This window comes from Anopheles arabiensis, chromosome 2 (assembly GCF_016920715.1).
Source record: "Anopheles arabiensis isolate DONGOLA chromosome 2, AaraD3, whole genome shotgun sequence".
NCBI classification, from domain to species: domain Eukaryota; kingdom Metazoa; phylum Arthropoda; class Insecta; order Diptera; family Culicidae; genus Anopheles; species Anopheles arabiensis.
This window is the reverse complement of record NC_053517.1, coordinates 92,914,920-92,936,832: the sequence shown is the minus strand read 5'-3', so window position 1 is coordinate 92,936,832 and position 21,913 is coordinate 92,914,920. Positions and strand designations below refer to the sequence as shown.

At 44.3% G+C, this 21,913-nt stretch overlaps 2 protein-coding genes and 1 long non-coding RNA gene across 6 annotated transcripts; 2 read left to right on the top strand and 1 right to left on the bottom strand.

Annotated features, from left to right (window-relative positions):
- Positions 1–125: 125 nt before the first annotated feature.
- Positions 126–14,162, top strand: LOC120894333 (uncharacterized serine-rich protein C215.13). 4 transcript variants are annotated; one of them, XM_040296854.1, is made up of 5 exons: positions 126–287; positions 1,839–3,527; positions 7,217–7,315; positions 7,441–7,511; positions 9,395–14,162. In XM_040296854.1, exons 2-5 carry the CDS (start codon positions 3,123–3,125, stop codon positions 10,770–10,772), a joined length of 1,953 nt encoding a protein of 650 aa, XP_040152788.1. In that variant the 5' UTR covers positions 126–287; positions 1,839–3,122; the 3' UTR covers positions 10,773–14,162. The 4 variants fall into 4 exon arrangements, with proteins under 4 accessions (XP_040152788.1, XP_040152789.1, XP_040152791.1 ...); XM_040296855.1 differs by lacking the exon at positions 126–287 and adding an exon at positions 315–456; XM_040296857.1 differs by lacking the exon at positions 126–287 and adding an exon at positions 515–614.
- On the bottom strand, positions 14,149–14,572 carry LOC120894335. Its single transcript, XM_040296858.1, has one exon. It carries the CDS (start codon positions 14,504–14,506, stop codon positions 14,231–14,233), a length of 276 nt encoding a protein of 91 aa, XP_040152792.1. The 5' UTR covers positions 14,507–14,572; the 3' UTR covers positions 14,149–14,230.
- A 174-nt stretch (positions 14,573–14,746) lies between these two features.
- On the top strand, positions 14,747–15,912 carry LOC120903849. The gene is made up of 3 exons (XR_005739664.1): positions 14,747–14,994; positions 15,074–15,687; positions 15,753–15,912. It is a non-coding gene; the product is annotated as an uncharacterized LOC120903849 (long non-coding RNA).
- The last annotated feature ends 6,001 nt before the right edge of the window (positions 15,913–21,913 follow it).

Sequence of the window (21,913 nt, the reverse complement as noted above, 5' to 3'; positions counted from 1 at the left end):
TTAACGGATGAACTAGAAAATCATTGCGTTTTTAAAACCACTCCCACCGTGCTTCAATTTTGCGAATGTCACAACACAGTGTCATCAGCGCGTGTCCGCAAAACCCTTCCCACCGTGCAGTGGAAAACAAAATCGAAAGAAAACACACTCGTCGTGAAACAGCCATCGAACGCACGCACACGGAAAGTCTTGAGCGAAATTGTAAATGAAATCTCTGCCGATCGTGCAGTGGGCCGTGCTGCTTCTCCGACCACCCAGCCAGGAAGTGTGAAAATTCGTGCGGAAAGGTTAGTGTTGGCGAAAACAAAAAAACAACGCGGCGACCAAGACTTCGAATACCCCTTGCGGAAAAAGAAAAAGCAAAGAAGACAGAGTGGCATTTTTGTTGGTGTGCCCCGTAGGTGACTGTCGCTGTCGTGTGGTTGTCGCCCGTTGCTTCTTCCCGTTGGGCTCGAGGTGTGTGTGTGTGTGTGTGTGTGTGTGTGTGTGTGTGAGTGTGTGCACAAATTATGTTTTTCCCATTTCAACGCGTGTCGCTCCAATAACACATCATCGTCAGCAGCAGCAGCAGACCCAAACCTGAGCAAACGCCTTAATCGGGCCTTAATTGTGCTGTAAGAAGCTGATCGAATGGTAACATTGTCCCCGGTGCGATACGCCCCATCGCAAAAGGGGTTTGTTGCGAGGGGTGGTTGAAGGAGCATAGGGGAAAGGGTGCAAAATTGCTGCTGTGCTTCTTTGTAGTGTTTTTTTTACTTGCTTTTGAGAGGCAAGCTGCTGGCTGCGGTGGTTGTGTTGGCCCACGGAGCCTGGCCTGGCACCGGAGCACATTCACACATTCACCCGTTTCCCGCAGGCAAAGCAGCCCACAGGCAGCATAATCATCGTCGCATAACTTTCTCCCTCCGGTATTTCACCGGAGACATTCTTCCATCGCTGAAGCTTGTGTGTGTGTGTGTGTGTGTGTGTGTGTAGTGCGACAAGGGTGGGGTTGGGGGGAGGCTGTGAAAATGTTCAAACGGATGTGCAGATTGCGTCGTTTGGAAAAGCACACAATCCATCATTGGAGGAAGGAGAGAAGGAAAAAAAGTTGTGTTTTTTGCCTCTCCCTCGCTCCCAGCCCGATAGAACCATTCAGCAAAAGAGCTCCAGCAGAAGCAGCAAAAACTCAAAGGCTCCTCCGATGAGGAGCTGTGTGTGCGTGTGTGTGTGTGTGTGGCTAGTGATGGCAACATAATACAAACACTACCAACACCGTCAAGAAAGTCGCGGGCAACAGCCGGCGACACCGCTCTAACGCACTAGATCGCACCCGTCTGGTTCGATTTGTTGTGTTTCCGTTTCACTCACACCGTCCGCCTGTCTCCCTGTTTTGTCCCTTTTTACCGCGGCCTCCCCTCACATCGCAGGCATAGAGCGCACCCATAAGGGATGGTGGAAAATGGAGGTAGAAGGTAGAGGAAGGACGGGGGTGATGAATTTTCCTCCCGAATACATCACGCTGCGGTGTTGGTTTGTTGTTTTTCCGGTCAGGTAGGGGTGTGGGCGTTTTCGGTGGTGGCTCTAGCCGAAGGGAGGAATCAGGTGTACTTGTATGTGTGTGTGTGTCTGTATGTCTGTGTGTGTACATGTGTATAATGCATGTCGCGCACAGTAGGAGCGAGTAAACAAATGCTCCCAAAATAGTTGCAACATAAGTTTATGCTTCTAGAGACATGCACATCGTCCCATAGAACACACACACACACAAAATGATGTGCGAGAGCAAGCGGCGTGGAAAAATGACGCACATTTTCATCTAATTTGTTCTTTGTTTTCTTGTTTTTCTTGTTTTCTAGCTTCACCCGAACGGAAATCATCTGTGTGTCGGAGCGAAACTCTGGCGGATGCACCTGTGGACCCCAACCCCGGTCCCCCCACTTCCTCTGTGCTGTGCTTGTTGTCTTCCCGTTGAGCTGAGTGGCAGAAGCAGAGCATCAAAAGGAAAGACAACATTTACGCACCCTCGCTACTCGTCTACTACATGCGCTGCAGCTTCCTCGAACGGTGACGTTCGAGTATCGACACAGACAGACTGCCAGACACACACACCCAGACCCGTCGGCGAAGAATGCAGTTTTATTACATTACCGTACCCGACGGTGACCGCCCCGGTTGTTCGTGATTAGAAACGAACGATCACGCGCGAACGCAAAAAGAGCAAAAGAAACAACGCCGTGGCTTGAGCTGGTGGGCGACCGGAAATCGGATGAAAGCAGTGTAGCAGTACCGCTAAGAAGAGTTTACATCCTTACACATTCGCCAGCAGACACAGACACAGACAGAAGTGGCGCGTTAGGAGGGGACAAAACCGCGCAGTCGGGGGTTTGAGGGCATAAGATGCACACGTGGTGTGGTGCGCTGGCCAGAGAGTGTGAAAGTGTGCGGGCACAGGCTGATGTGGTGATGTGGTGAGCGAGACTGCTGTCTGGTGCTGGTGGGGCGGTGCTGGTGTCGCGAAACTCTTGTTCTTCCACTCCTTTCCATCGTCCGTCGTGGCAGCCGCGCGCCGGTGCATTCTAGATTGCAGATTCTTTGTTGCACGGGGCATACCACCGTTGCATCCTTTGTGTGTGAAGCCGTGTGAGTGTGTGTGTGTGTGTGTGTGTGTTTGTGTTTGTACCAGCACAGGGAGGACCAGCTTACTTGTCTTTTGTGTGTCTGGGAGTCAGCGGAAAAGAAAACCCGCAGTTTCAGTTCACTCATAGTGCGCTGCTGGCGGTGGTCTTGTACAGCGCGCGTGGCATAGAAGAAGACATCGGCCGTGTGGTGCCCTAAACTTATCGATAAAGCAAATCCACGCGCCAGTGTAGTGGGTGTGCAAAAAGCTCGCACGAATCGAGTTGGTGTGCGTTTTTATTGCGAATGTGCCAGCCCAACCGAGCAACCGAAACGCTAAAAAGGTGACCCCCCGGGTGAGGACGCTCCTCCGCGTGCTATATCGATTCTATGTGTGGTGCTAGTCCGCGTGTGGTGCGAGCTCGAGTGTGCTAGTTTGATTGTTCCCAGTCGCCCTTCCTCTCTCCCGTCCTTTATTCCTTCCACCACACCACAACCCGGTCAGGCTGGTTTACCCGGGCACGATGAATGCAGCGCCGGATTTCGGGACCGCAATCCGGCAGAACGGCTCGCCCAAGCACGACTTTCCGCTGCAGAACGGTCCGAACCATCATCCGGTCGAGTACCAGAATTACATCGGGGGCGGTGCTGGCGGTGGTGGTGGTATGCAAAACCAACAACCAAACCATCAACAGCAACAGCAGCAGCAGCAGGATCTGACCATCGATGGCATACCGAACAATTTCCCCCATCGGCGATCGCGCGCCTCGAGAACGTTCAAGAATCCGCCCCAGCCGCACATGTGCATCAAGGAGCGGACGCTGGACGGGAAGGAGGTGTTCATCAACGTGCTCAGCTGGACGCGTATCGCCAACCCGGACAATCCGGACGCACCGATACCACTGTACGGGGGTATGAAAGTGGGCAAGGTAAGCCTGTGGAAAGCGGAGTGGAAAGCGGGACGACGAGTGTGTGTGTGTGTATTGATTTATGAGCATCATTTCGGTGGAACAACGAAACCAACAACAACAAAAAAGCACTTTGGCATTGGGATGGACAAAGAAGTGGAGAAATCAGTGCGCCAATGGGTAAGAGGGAATACCCCGGAAGGAAGCAGCGCGCACGACGTCACACGTGGGTTTTGTTGCCGGTTGGTGCAGTGGTCGGCACGCGCTGGCTTTAAGCGGGACAGTAGGGCAAGCTTTAATGCCATTTAAGTAAACTTTGGGAAGCATTTTTTTACTAGTTTTTGCTTCCTTGGTGGTTATTTGTAACATTTTGTATATTTTTGGCAAAGCTGAAGTATTTTCTTACTCGTAAGACATTGCCAATCAAGGTTATTTTTAAAGTAATTTTGATTTATGGGTTATTCGTGCTATTAAAAGAAAATCTATTTTCGAATTGTCTATAAAGGAGCATTCCTTAAGTTAAAGCAATTAAAGCCGTTGCCGCCAAATTGAATTAACAATTGTTATATATTAAATTCTATAAACGAAATTATGTACTACTTAACTTAAATTCAGTAATTTTGGAACACACATTTTCAGATATTAAGTTAAACTTTGTAAATAGAGTCATTGACTTACAGTCAAGATTGGGGCCTTAAAGACAAAAATAGGTGACAACGAGAGTATTAGTGTGCTACAGTTCGACGTTATATTAATTCTAAGTTTCGACCAGTGCTGCAAAATATCATGAGTATCACGAGATATTCACCAATAAAAACAAATAACATATCCGTGGTAGCTTGATGCTCATTGCTGATACTCATTGAAAGTACGTCATGACATGCCGAACACGACATGCGAGTGCTTGAGTCAACCGCGATACTCTGACTCGCAAGCTAAGCTTGCATAATCACCACAAGCATTGTCATGACTTTTTCTGCCACTGTTTCTATCATCAACACCCATGACTTAAATGAAGCTCAAATCAGCTCACGTACATAACTGAGATGCTCAGTGGTTAGACTCTAACAGTTGGTGATTCTATCACATTATTGATGGGATTTTTTTAGCACCCAACTCTTGATCACTCACTTGGCCATGACATTTTCTGTCGGTGATATTCACGACATTCTTGCAATATACTTGACGAACCAGCAAAAAGAGCATGCTTTCCCGCTCTGTTTGGTTTGATGGTCTTTCGGATTTCGCACGCACCGCATATCTCCCATGACTATCGGGATGATCACTGACTGAAAATGTCGCGACCAAGTGACTGACCAAGAGTTGTTTGCACATATCTGTCACCAAGCATGTGATGGTCGCAACAATTGTTTGAGTCTCACCTCTGAATCATCACAGTAGAGCTATTGACGCTGACATTATTTTATTTTATGCCTATGTCAGTGACATTTTGCAGAACTGTCATAGTAAAAAAAAAGTCATGACATAGTGTCTGACCAAGCGTTGGTCGCAAAAATGTCACGAAGCATGCATTGGTTACACCAATCGTTTTGAGTATCACCTCTGAATTGAGTATGTGACGCTGACATAGACTTTATTTCAGTCAGATTTTTTTATGATGTAGACAGAGACATTTTGCAGCACTGGTAACAACACTAATTGATTATCATATTATTCCCATTTTCCATTTTCCATCCATTCGCCAGATCAGCTTAGAGGCAGGCAGCTCTTTTAAAACAGGAGCATTTCTTATATTTTCTACCAATATTAAATGCAGTGTGGAATAAATTGAATTTGAAAGCTTGCAATTTGAACCGTGCAATTTTCACGTTGCAATTGCGTGTAAAAAGAATTGAATAAACTCAGCACTATATTCAAACGTTAACAAACTTGCCAACCCCTGACCTAGACAATCAACGAACGCGCCCTGTTAGGTTACGCGAGCATCTTGCAACAAAGATCTTCTTTGTCGTTGGCTGCGCTAATACGCTGCAGATGCTGCAAGTAAAAGCGTATCGAGCTGTACTAATGATGAATTTCGATTTTTTTTTCTTACCAAACACCACACCCTACAGTGTGTGAGTGAGTAAAAGGTAATTTCGCACCGAACGCTTAGTTACATAAAGCGTGGCTGGTACATCAAGTTAATTATGAAATGCAATGGCGAATAAAAAAAAACGACGCAGAACGCCACCAACAGCGAGACAGCAAGTGGAAAAAGTTTAATCGAACGTAGATAGTTGATTTCGTGTGCTGTTTCGCAGGAAGTTTTGCGCCTCAACAACAACGGCACGTCGATATAAAACTTTCTCGAGCCACCATTTAGCATGGACACGGATGAATTAGAGAGTAGGACGCATCGCATTAAGACGCGAACACCACTCACACCGGACACGAATCGCGAAGAGGAGGAGGAGGAGCAGGAGAAGGAAAAGTGTTGAATCGAAATTTTAATTACTGCTGCTGATTGAAGCTTCCGCGGTTTTTTTTTTTCTTTCTCTAAACATTCTAATTACTTTTGATGTTTGGCAAAAAAGGGGGTTTATTATGATATTTAAATTAAAAGTGTCTGCTATTAACATAAAAATCGACAAATGATACATATATTTACATATTCAGTATAGATTAACTGGTCGCTTCTGGGAAATTGTGCTTTTTTTTAATTTAAATCCTTCTGTTTTTGTTAAGCTTTGCATAATGCATTCTAATTACCTTTTCCAATTTCCAAATAACATAATTGAATGTTTTGTGTAATTTGTAAATTAGTTTACAAACAAAGAAATTACCACCCGTTGTAGGGCGCCACCATGATAATCCCCCTCAGTGCGTCATTGTATCCGTCAATTCCGTTCGAAGTCCAACGAACGAACCGAAGAAAATCAAACGCGACCGAACAAACGCGGTGGTCGAAAAAGCAAGCTGTACTGGAACTGATTCGAGTCTTCTTTCTGCCACTGAGTGGGTGCCAAATTGTATCTTTGTAATTATGCTCGTGAGGAAATGAAAAGAAAAAAAAGAGACCCCCACCACGCTACAAAAGAGCGCAACAATTGGTCATGCAAAGGTGGCCACCAGACCAAACCGGTGGCGGGGTGTGGAAGTAGCCAACTGAAAATTGAATAAACGGCCGTGCGCAGCCGGTAAGAAAGTAATGTGCGTGTGTGTGAGTGTGTGCAGTATGGAGAAATGAGGAAAATGAAATGAAAATGACACACAATCTGGAAGTGAACCGCGGGAAGGCAGGTTGAACAGTGGAAAGCCGACCCAGTTGGATGTTTTATTAGAGACAAAAGAAGCAGCAAGACACTTTTGCGAGTAAAATGAAGAAGCGAGAGCACTCCCCACGGTAGGGAAAACAGATCGAGGTAGATAAAAGTGAAATTTAATGCTGTGTAAAGTTATGATGCTTATGCTTTGGTGGACTTTTTTGGGGGAACAGCATGAGAGGGAGCAACCGCAACGTTGTTGAAAGCTCGAGATGTACTGACCGACCGGTGTGCTGTGCGCTGTCTGCTTTCGGGCCACGCCGCAAGGGACATCATGTTGCCTTTCCCGTGCCCCGAGGGAAAGAAATGAACCAAAAAAAAAAATACACACACACACCGATCGGCACTTCTGTTGTTGCGCTCGTACGCTGAAAGTGTGCCGCTCTTGTGGCTTTCTTCTTACTCGACACTTATTGTTCTTCTTTTTTGTATTTTAATTCGCAGATTCCACCCGGCAGCCCGAAAGCGCCACCGCTCGTCTACGCCGTAATGGCCAGCCCGGAGGTGCTGAAAAAGGCCGGTCGTAAATGCCCCGACACACCGGTAAATATACATATCGCATAAAGCAAACAGCACGCCGCTGCCGGCTTTTATGTGCAACGACGACGACGCCACCGAGACTCATTGTGGTTTGGTACATCTCTTCCTTTCTTTTTTGTTTATTTTAGGAACGAATGAATCTGGTCGATTTGATGTGCGAGTTTGTGGAAGCCATGAATCCTTCTTTGCATCTGTCGAGGTGAGTAGTGGAGCACCACCACCCACGTGCCTTGCAGCTTGTGGATGTAGTGTGGGATGGAGAGAAGGAAGGTGGGAGTAGTGTATGAGCAGTCATCTTTTTATGGCTGCACTTCTGGAGTGGAATGTTTCGAGAACCTTTTGCGCTTTTAGTTATGAAAGAGCAGGAAGCTTTCCATTGCTTAGATAATCGAGTGGTTCTTCCAGTGGACCACATTTTGTTGATATTTTTCTGTAATGAAAACGGTTGCTTTAACTGTTGAAGTTAACATTTGCAGAAAGATAATAGAATTTGAGGTACATCTAGCCTTTTTTTCTATTTACTATAAAGTTTGGATGGCCAGGACCTAATGTTGTATTTGTCTTTATTATCGTTCATCAGTATACAAATTGTACAAAGTTTACTTGATTTGTACAATAAGTTATGTAGCAGACACCTAGAAGAAATCAGAATTATGACCGGGACATGGTTGAGTTAGACTTTTGCGAGCAGGTTTAGTTAAAATTCGGTTTCAGGATCAAGATACAGTCGTTGCCGCCAAAATTTGCCTCTGAAGCCCATGTTAGAGTCCCATCGAAATTGAACGTGAAATTTTGGGGGTTTCTGCTACATTTCAATAAATTTTTATCCGAATATGGTTCATCGTACACCAAGAGAAAGGATATTCAATTTCCCAACTATCTTGATTATAAAAAAATTATTTAATTAATAAATTAAATGCATTTCTTTGTGATTCCCCGCTTTATTCACGGTGAAAAAAAAAATTGGTCAACGGGGAATTGCAAGGAAATGTATTTAATTCTTTATTTCAATTGAATATCCTTTCTTTTGGTGTGCGGTAAGCCATATTCTGATAAATATTCAATGAAAATTTCACGTTCACTTTCAAGCAAGGTCTAAAGCATCCTTAAGGCACCAATGTTTGGCAGAGTGTATTAATTTTTGATCTAGTTCATCAATTTTTGCCTCTAAAGCATCAATTATTGACTCTAACGCTCATATTTTTGTCTGTAAGTCAACATTTTTTCATTCTTTTAGGAATCTAAAAAAAAAGACATTTGAAGCTATGCAAAGACATTTGAGCTAATTAATGACAACTGTAATTTTACTTAACAAAAACACAATTAAAACCGTGTAATTTAATTGTTTTTCGTAAAAAAAAGAAATAAATTTAATGAAGTCTAAAGCCATTGTTTTTACCTGGAAATACATGCCAACGTTTTACACTCCATTAAAAGTTACAAAATTGTCATAAAAATAGTTCAAATTTAAATTCTATCAATGATATTATTAATTCCTTTCATTCCTTCCAAATTAAATAATTTTGGAACATACCGTTTCATACATTAGGTTAAATTTTGTAAGTAAAACAATTGACTCACAGTCAAAAATTGATGCCTTAGAGACACAAATTGATACGCACTTTCAAAAATGTATGTCTTAGCGGCGATAATAGTGACACGCTGTCAAAAATAGGTGAATTAAAGACAAAAATAGGTGCGTTAGAGCCAAAATTTAGTGGCAACGTCTGTAACTTAACGATCGGTTCCGGGACCTGTACAGATGTGCGATTGGCTCCTGAGTTCGGGGAATATTCGTGATCAATTTCATGATCGCTTTTGCTTTTCAACCATTTCCAGGATCGGTATAGATCCAGTTCCAGGACCGATAGCAGGTCGCTCAAGCGTTCACTGAACTAAGAAGTGTAAGCCTTCGGAAGATTTAGACTTCTTGGAATTGCGAACCAGCGCCCTGCCATTTCCACGCTTAATAATTTATTAAAAGCTACTAAATTGTCAACAAAAATTTGCCATTTTTATTGAAATTACTTCTAATAATCTGCATTCAATAATGAATTCTTTTCAATTCAATTCCCATTTTAGAAAACCTGAAATACTCAAGGACCGCGACCTGTCCGGCGAGCTGAAAGACGTGTGGAGTGCGGTGCAGGCGTGCCGCGATAAGGGCCGCTCGGACAACGGGCCGCCCGAGAATCTAGTCGTGTACACCGAGTTCGGCCCGGACAGTGCACCGAGCTACGAGCAGACGATACAGCAACATCACCACCAGCAGCAGCAGCTGCAATATCAGCAACAGTACGATCAGCTTCCAAACACACCCGACCAGCAGGGCCGTTTTCCATTATCAGCTGGCCAGCAGCAGCAGCAGCAGCAGCATCATTACCCTTATCATCAACAACAACAACAACAACAAAGTGCAATTACTCACAACAACCACAGCAACTCCTCCATACTGACCAGTATTGAACCGATCTCAACGCTTTCCGCTACGGACGGTGCTAACGGAACCGATGGCTCGCCGCTGAACGGATCCAGTTGCTACGCCATGCTGGACGAGTTTCTCTCGAAGGAAGCGGAAAGCCTGCGACTGTCGGCGAGCAACGGTAGCAACGGAACGACACTGCCTAACGCGGACGGTAACGCGAACTCCACACTGACCTCGTCTTCTAACTCTTCATCTACTCCAACCGTGCCACAAACGTCACCGACGAATCCCTCGACGTCGGCCGCAGCCAGCGCAACGCCCGCGCCGGTGCCTGCAAAAGAACCGACGAAAAGCTCCTCGGGGCACACCTTTTTTCCTATGTTTCGCTCGTCGAAAAGCAGCTCTAGCAGCAGCAGCAGCAGCAGCAGCACTACTACTAACAGCAATAGTAGCAGTGGTGCTAACAACAACACTGCCAACAACGCACAGCTAAGCGCCGGCAGCCAGGCAGGCGAGAAACCGACGGTGAATGGTGGCAGCGAACCGGCCGCTCCCGCGTCTTCCACCCCGACCAGTGACAGTGCGCAGGGTGCGCCCGAACCGCCCACCCCGAAGGCGGCCAAAACGGGCAGCAAAAAGAGTGGGCTTAACTTTTTCCGCCGCAACAAATCGTCGACGGCAGCGGCGGCGTCGGACACCGCCTCCAGCAAGAAGGACCCGTCCACCACACCAACCAAACAACCTCCCGCCCCGGTGGTGGTGGCCAGTGTGCTACCGGCTGGGCTTTCTTCCCCTACCTCCGCACCGGCCACGCCGGCAGCTACCGGGGCCGCGTCGACCGGGCCAACCGAGGCCAAGCTGCAGGACAACATGCCGGATGCTTTGCCGTCGCACGGTTTAGCTAACCACCGTACCCATCAGCACGGTGGCGCGTACCATCTGGACGGTGGTAGCAATAATGCCAGCAATGGTGGAGGCGGCGGCGATGGTGAAATGCACGAAACCACCAGTGCGGCCACGATCGCGGCAAAGTAAGGACGGCTGGGGACGACGTACGCATGAGTGCGAGGGGCAGACCCTGTGGCATGTGATATTTTCGGCTGGGCAGGACCCTTCCTCCCCTTCCTTCCCTCTCCTTCTTCGGACGGTGGGCAAGAGAAAAACAATGAGTGTTGATCGATGGTTATTGACGATTTTAGTATTATTCGATTCGATTCACACACCATCCGCACATTCAGCTGTGTAATTTGGATACAGGGGGCCGTGTGTAGGTGTGTGTGGTGAGGTGCATAGGTGTGTGTATGTGTGTGTGTGTGGGAATGTTTGTGGTATGTAAATAGCAGTCGCACGAAGGGAAAAACGATTAAAAAAATAGCGAAAAGTGTGCAAGTGTATCGCTGCAGCAGCATTTCAGTCATCATCGTCACCGTCATAGAAGAATGCGTGCGTGTTAGAATTGTTTCCGCAATGGGCAGCATGTTTATTTGCGCCCAAGTTTGGTACCATGATCATGCAGTTAAGCTCCTCTTCCTCCCCCTGCAGCGTAGTGTGTATTAGCTTCATCCAAATTCATCGCCATCAATCATGCCGATGCACGGAGAAGCTTCAAGCCCCCTCCTCAAACGCTACTGCCATCTGAACTCTCTTTCCTCCCTTTGGCTAAAAGGGATGGGAAACAGTAGACTTATCAACAATCGATTTTAAACGCACGGCAGGAATAGGAAACGAAACTTTTGTACCAGCGGGTTACGGCCCACAGCGTCGTAAGCTACCTTTCGCAGTGCTTTTGCTGTAGGGATGCTTAGACAAATGACACTAGTGTATGTATGTGTGTGTGTCTCTTTTTTGCATGAAACACACTGCCCCATATCCATTGCTAGGCAAGCAAAGAGAGAAATATAAACATGTATTAATGCTCGCTCGCGTGTAGAGCGGAAAGCAGCTAGCAGTATTGCTTTTAAAACCATTTGCTTCCCATAGCCAGGTAGCAGTCCCGAAACCCACATGGTGCGGTAGCATAAATAAGCGCACACTATTGTGTGAAAATTTAGTATGAAATTCAAACGCGCGGTTGTATGGCGGCCACCACAACACGGTGCTTGTTGAGAGAGTGTGGTTCTGCAGCAGTGGAGAGATACGATAGTCAGCAGAAGCATTACACGCTGATGAGCGGCTGTTAATGTGTATAGCAGTGTTGTCAATTTTGTGAAAGAGTCATGTAAGCGGAAATGGAAAAAAGTGTTTAAAAAGGGCAAGAAGAAGATGGTGATGCAGCAGAAGGCGAACAGTAGCGAGGACCTCAGGCTGGTGTGTAAATGCGTGTTATAAAGTACATTGCTATTATCGATCGATCGTTCTCGTTTTGGGCACAGAAAGGATGTACGGAAAAAAAGAAAGAGGATAGAGCCATTTTACGACGGTGCACATTTTCTACTTCTTATTCCATCGTTCGGGCTATCTCATACACATACGGGACCGGACCGGAAGGCTATCTTTTCTATTGCGTACGGTATACATTACATATACTATATGGTAACCTTTTGTGAAAAGATACTCTCTTTAAGCTACTTAAAACACCTCACAGACATAGACACTTACACACACACATATACAGATACAAAGAGATCGAACCAACGCCGCTTAGGGCGCGCAACGACATGCTGCCATTTGTTTTGTTGCTTTAGTCAAAACAGCTAAGGACACACGTTTGCTCGGTTCAACAACATTTGGGTTTGACTTTGGGTTACTACGAGACTGCGGAATGGAACGGTGCTCTCTCACTCTCTTGTATTACTAGTTAGAGCTAGGTAGAAAGTAGCACTGCGTGCAGTACAGTTAGGCAAAGGGAAGGTTCGAACACTTCCAGTGCGAAGTAGGAAAAATATATCCATCGGGGCTAGTCTACGTACCGTTTGCACGCAGGACCATTGTTAGGCGTTCGCACTGATCCCGTAGCGTATTGACAGGTTAGTGGAATACAAGACAAGTCTAGTTTAGTAGAGATGGGCCATTAAATGCATACAGATGGGACAGTTAAAAATAAGCAAAAAGTATTCCGCACCTTTGATCGTACTGATTTTTAAACAAACAATTTTAGCAAACTCTGCCGAACCGGGCGCGCGTAACCGGTCGATCGTGATCTTATATATGCTTAGTTTGTGCGTTTTTTTATACTTATATATACGTGTATATGGCAACAGTTTCCGGACTGATTCGGTTTAGTGATTTAAGCGAGCGGAATAATTTACAAAATGCTAGGATAGCCAACACACACACACACATCCAACAACACAAACACACTCACTCATACACAATCTATTTGTTCCTTCTTCGTACTTGTTAGCTGTAGAGAGTAGTGCGATAATCTTTATAACCCACGGAGATGTATGCTTTTCCTCTGCAGGCTCCACAATGAAAGACGTGAACCGAGATCTCAAACCGATTTGACGACCTTTTTCGGGTAGCGATCGAAGACGATCGAATTTAGTTTTGCTCTCTCTCTCTCTCGACTTCTGATTCTGTTTTGGGAGGAATCTTGAACAGACGAGGGAAAAGAACATTACACGATGCCCTCTACATTGTGCAAATTCATTATTATGAATAGGCTCATTCATTCCTCACTTACTATCTCCATCCCGGCTAGGTTTAATGGGAACAGTTAGCAAAATGGATCGTTGGCAAGCGTACTAACATAGTATCGTCAGTTTAGTACAGATTAGGGTAGCATTATTTTCCTTCCTCGCTCTCTGTCTCATGCTCAGGCGGGAACGACAGAACAGTTGAAGCTAACAGCAGGTGATAAGGTGATCGAGTAGAATGTGCACTGCGAGCAGAGAGGCGCAAAAAGTATTTATTTAATTTTCCGGCTATCCCGGCCAGCGATAGCAAAGAAGAACGGTGCGTGTGAGTGTGTGTTGTGTGCGTCGTGAGTGGGATTTTCTTTCGTGTAATGCAGTGTAGTGTTTTTTTTAAATCACTTAATTGTTTAGATATATTTCAGCGCGCAATATCAAAACCGCGCCCTTTAGCTAATGTGCACAAGTTGCATTTCCGAAATGGAGGAGGAAGAAACCCCAATCCCTTTTTCGGATATGCCAAGTGTTTTCGCTCTCTTTGGTTTTGGCACACGCCTCCCCCTCCCGAGCCCAGTACATAAGGAGTAATTAATTTTGCAGAAAAAAGCAAGAAAACCCGCACACAGCACACACTGAAAAGTGGTGCAGTTTATCAAAATATCGTTCAAGGTGTGCGTGTGGGTTTGTGTATGTATGTATGTAACTCGCGCACTCAGTATGTTTTTTGTGTCTAGTTTTTTCGTATGATCATCAAATCTGTCCTACTAGGGCGTTTAAATTATAAAACAGAATGGAAAGCAAAACAACAGCAACATAAAAAAAAAAACAAACAAACATCCACTGTCAAGTATTCACGCTGAGAAGCAGCTTGTATTTTTCATGCTTTGTTCCTGATTTTTGCAAGAAGAATCCGAAAATTCAGCCAGAAAACGAGAAGGGCAACACGCTGATCGCATCGCGGAAGCCGGAAACACGTTTCATCCCGTTTTTGATCACATCCACAAGAAAGTCGACCGGGTCGATGTCTGGCTTGTCCTTCGGGCTGTCGTCCTTTTCCACGTCCGGCTTTTCGGCGGCTTCCTCCGAGTCGGAAGCTTCGGTAGTCGCCTGCTCCTTCTCTGCTGCTGTACTGGCTTCTTCGCAACACACGACGGAAAGCAGGCACACCAGTAGCGCGATTGTAAGGAACTTCATGTTAAAACAGGTACGTAATAACTTGATCTGACCTGATCTGTAACAACTAATGTTTGGGTTCGAGCTGGAAAACGGTTCGTTTTATAGAGCTAGTTGAGAGTCGTTGATTGTTGCGATATGGCGAGACAAGTGCCAATAGCGCATCTGTGCATATAGACACGATATCGGATGGCATTCCTTTAGATCAAAGTTTATTTAAATATTGCGTTATAAAGATCACGCGCTTAACGGTGTGGCAACCAGCAACCGTATCATTAGTTAATTGCAAGCGTAGTTTATTAGACATCAACTCGCAGAATGTGGACAGAAAGGAATAAGTGCACACGTACGGGTTCATTATAACAGTAGTTTTCTCTCTCTCCATCTATTCAGATCGTTACTGTGTTCTGAACTATAAGATTTATCTATTCATATTTAGTGCTTTACAAACTGAAAGTATAGGCTATAAGGCCAAAGTGTTAGAGATTAGGAACAGTTTTTTTTTAAAGGTAGGAGTTACTGAGTTCAGTTTCCTACATGACAACGTCACATTGATCATTAATCTTCTCTTAATGGGTATCTTCGTAGTGCAATTTCATGCAAGACCTGTCCATTCTTGTACCCAAATCTTGAAATCTTCTCAAAAATGGTGGTAGATAAGATATGTAGAATTGATGGCAATAACGGGAGGAATTTATTTTCATTCCATCTGTACCAGTTTTTGCTGGTTCACGATTTTTTATTAAAAAAAAACCTGCAAAAAACTTGAAGAACGTTGTTCGTGGACTTTATTTGACTCATATTCGGCAACATATAACCTCTCTTTTTTTCTATTCCTTTTGAACGTGTTCTTTGATGGACAACTGCATCCACTTATCAGGACATCAGGAATCACATGGCCACATCAGCCATGTATTTAAATATCCAAGATATCGTGGCTAGCGGCATCTCTGCTAGAATAATACTTTCCTCGTAAATATCAGTGTGCGATACATGAGTTAGAGGGTCTAAGAAGTTCGATTGCTGCTCTAGATGTCCATGAAGATATCGCTGCGTAAAACGTTATCCAGAGAAACAATTGTGTCTAGCAGAACTTCTCTACTAGATCACGGTCATCGTCTTCTATAAGTCCATTGTTTTTCTAATAAAATAACAAAAAGATGCTTTCATCATTAAGGGAAAATCGATATGAATGTCGCAAGGTTAGTTGACATTGTTCAGGTTTTTTTTGTTCATAAATTTTACTGATATCTGTCATTCCTTACAGAATACATTCTGACATCCCCAAAGCAAGTTGTATGATAAAGAACATTATGTCACAACTATGGATAATCATTTCTTGCTGGAGATCATGTAGATAAGCCTATGTATAAGACAAAATGTGATATTTACACCCCAATAACACTAGAAAAAGCATTTTTTGCATTTTGAAGATTGATTTATTTAAAGATAGTTTTGAATTAAGAATTCATCCATCACTGCTTCGACCCAGTCATTGTCACTATTTCACTCGGAAAAAATCAAACGTCCGGCGGGACAACTCTGTCCCAAAGCGCGTCCCCGTGTTCCAAAACTGTCCAAACAGTCTGGTGGCCCCAGTAGCCAACCGGCCAATGTCAGCCATCGGAGAGTAAGTGCTGCCGACATTACCAGGTGCTTCAGTTACTTGTGGAGCAGCACTGACCTTCTTACCCACGATGGACAGCACCACAAGCAATGTGCTCATCAAGCGCAGCAAACACATAACGCTGCCCATCTCTCTGGTGCGGTTGTTTTTTTTTCTCTCCAAGGCTCGGTAACGAATTTACAACTTTTACCGGCGTCTGTCTAACTGCTGACGCTGATGGCACGCCGCTTGGGGTGCGTCTGTGAAGCGACTAATGAGAATCGAGCCACCGCCCTCACAACGTTCGCTGTTACGCCATGGAAGGTGTATCGTCTGGCAATCGCTCTTGCACACCTGCAGATCACATTCCGTCTGAATAAATAATAAATTGACTGCAAATAGTAGTTTCTGCTACTGCGCTACCTCTGTACAAATGCACTTGAAAGAGGCGCATGGAAAACGATGGCAACGTGGTGCGTTACCACCTTACTACCGGTGTGTTTTCCATTTGCATGGCTACTGGTGATTGCACTTCCCGTCCGGTTGACCGGTGTGTATCGAGTGCACACTTGGAGCATGGCAACACACCCATGGCAAAGCACCCTGCTGCTGGTGCTGCTGCTGGTATGTAAATTGTGTGGTTTTTCTCATTCTTCTATTGCAGTTGAAGTTCCACATTCAAGGACTGCCCGCAGCGGGTAACCATGCGTGTTACAACCATATGCTTGCCCGCCGCACCGATGAAATTGATCGGTTTTTACAACGCCACCCGTACCATTCCTTCCTCTCCCCGGGAGCTTCAGTGTCATCCTTTCGGGGTGCGGTGCATGTAATGGAGTTTTAGCATTTATTACAGTGCCACAACAACAATAGTTACAACAAAATATGGGAAGAATTTAGAACCTTTCACTGCACGCTTGGGGGAATTTATTTATTAGCATTTGCGAGAAACTGCACTTTCGTGTGCTGCATGCATCATGTAAAATGCGATCAGCAAAGTTGAAAGTGCAACCTAATTCCTCGTCTCGTGGTGGAGTTTTAAATCCTCGTGTGCCCTGACGGAAAGTACTTTGCAGTGCTTTTAACGGCTCAAGTGAATGGGAGGGTTTAAATTAACCGCCCGTGCAAACAGTGCAATTGCATGTTCAAGACATGGAACAAAGAGTTTGGAAGTGTTTGAATGCAACGCAAAGTAACTGAATAGGTTCTGAATAGCTGAGGGATGTGGATTCTGTGGGACTTATTGTACACAACACATTTCCAACTGGAAACTAGAACGTTCCAATCGGAATGAATTAGGAATGACATAACATTTATTTGAACAGTTGCATTCTTTGCTTATTTTTGCTTTTTTTTTCATTTACTCATGTCTTTATTTATAGTACTCTGTCCATACGGCATACTATAAAATGGCGATCTACGATGCCCCTAAATCGGCGGGGCCCCAGGCGACCGCCTAGTCCGCCAACCGTTAGATCCGCTACTGTACTTACCTCCAGACTTTCATTTGCTACCTGGTACATTTTACTTATTTTATGAGATTGTTTGTGACATAAGGTGATACTTTCTAACGGCGTTTTAAGTATGGAATAATAAGCCACTGTGTCGCTTAGTGTGCAAAGTGTGTGTAAATAGTAACAGATGAACTGAGAATATTTATTTCTTAAAGCAATTTTTTTTTGGAAAATGGCCCTGTCCTACGTATCATTAAACAATTTAAAAAAGAACCTCCTTTGTACATAAAAATCAGTTACAACAGAAAAAAAAAATTCCACACTTTCCAAAAGCCACAAACTATTCCGTTGCCGTGTTTTAATAACCGCACAAAGAGAAACGGTTCTGCTGTGGTGCATACGCGAAAAGACGAACGGCGCCAGGAAGTGTCATTTTATTTTGCCATCCAACTTCAACACCCGCCATGGCCGCACACACACACATAGACACACACAGCTCTGTCCATTCCCCTTCGTCCAAGTAAAAGGCAGCAGTAGTTGCACGTGGCAAACATAAATCCTTCCTTCCTTTCCGGGTTTTCAACCAGCCTCTCATGTGTGTGTGTGTGTATGTCCCTTTAGCCCAGTGTTCTATTTCTTTCCAGTGCTCCTTTCAATCTCAAACCCCGTTTTGGCAGCGTTTTTGGTTTCACTAAACCACGGGTTGGGACTTCAAAAAAAAAAGCACCAAACCTACTAACAGCATTTCGTAGCGTTTGGACAGTCGTCGTATCGTGACAGCTAGGCTATGTGGCTTTTGCCCTTGGATGACCCGCTTGGATTCTTCCAGCCCTCCAGAGTTCGGTGGTCAGTGGTGGCAACGTGCAGTTTGAACTTGGGCGCATTCTTCGCGAGTGACCAAGACCTCCAAGACTAAGCCTCCCCGACAGTCGCTTGGATTTGATTACCGCAGGCACAGGCTAAAGAAGGAGTTTCGTGCAGCAATGCAAGCAAAACGATGCAGGGTTATATAGCTTTTTCTGAAACGGACCTGAAAGAGCTTTACGAAACAATGTTACTATGCTGTTTGTGTGACTGCTAGGATTAAAAGCGCTCTAATCCACGAAAGCGATCCGCCCCTGTGCTTCTAGAATGTGGAGTTTTTTCTACTACTGGCAATACGGTAACCCGGTCATTAGCTGGCACCGGCTCCGGTTCTATTGAATAGCTCTCTTTCTCGCACAAATACACAAGTGCTTAAGTAGTTTGTAATCCAATGCCAAGAAGACACAGGGCCCAGACCTCTGGGGCTCCTGCCACTGCAAAAACCGGCTAAATAGAAACCCGTTTCTGTTCAGTGTGTGGTGGAATTTAAAACAGAAGCAATTAATAATTGTCACGAAACAGAAATAAAGAAGCTTTTAAAAATAGTTCACGTGCCTGTCGGACACGCCACACTGAACACCGCAATGTATTGGTGGCGCAAAGGAAAAACCAGTGTACACAAAAATGGCTACAAGGGACACCCACAACCGGGCAGGAGGGAATCGCGCATTGCGCGTTCCTTTGAGAACGGATTTGCACGTGCCAAAGTGCTGACGATGGTGTCGCTGCCCATTTCCTTTCCGGGCGGCCGCTCGCTTCTAGTGCCGCAGTGGCAAATAGTAGTATTTCAGCAGTCTCTCGCGACCTACCTTGGGGTACTTTGTTGAGTACGGGGCATTTCCAACCGCGAAACTTCAACTCTGGGTCGATAATTAAGCCATCATTGCTGCTGCTGCTACTTTCGCGTGTTGTAGCGCGTTACCGTTTGGTGCAAAACTTGCCGCTGATTCTATACTTACCCGTCAAACTACAACAAAAAACGGGACAAGCGCGCAACGCAACATTGTTATAAGTAAATAATGTCATTTATTAACCAGTACGCTATTTTGACCGATCGAAATGCCTGGGGTAGCACTACAGAATACAAACCGATTCAACCGATTTAGTTCTTTAGTTTACTATTTTGTCGATTATCTCTGCCGCTCCTATCCCGGAGGACCGGGTGACTCCGTGATGTTGGAATTTTTCATTTAGTTTTTTTGTTTTTTGTTCTCACTCTTTCGGGACCCCACACACTTACGTTTATGCTGGTGGTTTTTTGCTAATTTCTTGATGTCTTTTTGTTTTGTTTTCATATTTTTGTTTTGTTTTCGTTTTTACTTACTACTAAGGGTAACGTTACTGTTATGCTCATGTTAAATGGTGTTTTAGCGGTTTAATTTGCAGCGCTTTCGTTTCTCCACTCTTATGTTGCTTTTATCTCATTTTCTGTTTTACTTTACTCTTCTTCATTTGTCTTCTTTTTTGCCATAATTTGCCATTTACTTATCATCTTTCATCGCCCTCCTTCTGTTTTGCTGTTCATAAGTTATTGTATCCTTCAGTTCCAGCAGCTTGCCGCTTGATTTTCAGACTGTTCGCAAACCTTTTTACCTTGTAGTTTTTTTTTCTTTCGTTGTTGCTCATTTTTCTGCCCCTTTTGAAGCATCCACCGACTTCGATCGTTTGTTTAGCTTCCAGCGCGCATTTAGCGTTTTGTAATTGTGTTTTATTATCATAACAACAGTGCCATTTAGGGTTTAGCGTTTCCTTGTATACATTGCGGGGTTTTTGCTTCTGTTTTCTGCTTTTGCTAGCCAGCTATAGAGTTCGTTGCATATGTATGCTGTTTTTTTCTGTTATTTTCTTTAATCTTTATTTACAACTATGTTGTTTTTTGTTTGCAGTACATTTAAGAATCGATTTTGATTTGATTTACTTTTCCTTTCTGTGAGTAAGGTTGTTAGTTTTGCGTGTTTTTTCATTTGTTTCTCTATCATGTGGTAAGTTGAACTGTTTTACTTTGTTTTACATTTTTACTTATTAAAAAATAAATAAAACAAGCACAATACACATTTACAACTATCACAATTTGATTTGTAACAACGTATCAAATGATCATTATCATTACTCTCTCGCACTATACGATAGAGCAAACATGTATCCCTCCCTTTATTCCTGTTGGCTAGAGGGTTCGGTGTGTAACCCTTTGCGTGAACATTATTTACAATCATCACACACCCGCTCATCCGTTTTTAACGGTAGAAATTGTTCAACAAATGCCATTATAAAACATGCGTTAAAAACTTTGCTTAACATTGGCTACATATCTAAAGCGGCAACACGCCGCCGTCACTGCCCCACACACACACTGGCGCCTGCGGTGGATAACGAACCGGGCAAGGTCCGGTTGCTACACAGCTCAGCAATAATGATCGTAGTAATGATAATAATAGTCATAAAAATGCTCACACTCGATGATAACGATAATATCTACTACGGTAGCATCGGCCCGCAACCCTTGTGTGTTCAGTGCTAACGGAACGCCACTAAACACGAAAGGATGCTTGACGAATTCGCACACACACACACACTCATGAACTACCCGGTACGGAACTTGTTTCTGCTTGAAATCGACAACGATGAGTTTCTCTTAGACGCTTTCATTGCTTGCCGTGTATACGTTACACACTTCACCTATCAGCGGATATTTGTGTTAATATATTCACTATATAATTTACGTTGATGTATTGAATGATGTAACTTGTTGTGGTTTTTGTTGACAATTTTCTCCTTTCTTTTGTCTTTGTGTTTTGATTTTAGGCAAATGTGTAAGGCAATGTTTATGGGATTTTCTTTAGCTTAGGTTTGGTTTGTTGTGTACATTTGGATTGCATTGCATTTACAGGCTCTAGTTTTGTGTGTTGCCTTTTTTGCTATCATATTCATAGCATGGTTGTGATTGATGTTTCATTCACTAACTAACTAGAAGCTTCTACAAATCATTGAAACGACACGTGCACGAAGCTCGTATGCCATGTGCTGGCATGTTTTCTTTAGCATAAAAGCAGCAATTTGTCGATCGGTTTGCAGCACAAAGAACGACACTTACATGGGTAGAGATAGGTAGATTAACGCTTTGTTTTGTTTGTCTAAATTTAGCTTACATTTTTTTTGCCTAATTTAGTGTCTCACTTTAGTGGTTCGAGTGTAAGGTTATGTAGTTTGGTTAGTGGGGTTAAACAGCAGTGGAGCGCCCTCTGTACAGCTTGTAGCATAAATTGGATCTTTATTCCCGGTGCCTTTGGCAATTGTGCGTTAATGCCAATCAATGTATTCTGTTCGCTTTCGCGGAACTGTTCACTTCTTCTTCTTCTTACTTCAGTTTCCCATCAGTTGAACTAAACTCTAAACCACCACCGTGTCACACCGGGAACCAGTTCCCGGGAAGTGTTTTTCTCTCTCGATTTTTTTTGTTTTGTTGCTTTTTTTGAGGAACGTTGAAACGATCTTGATTGTCGTAAT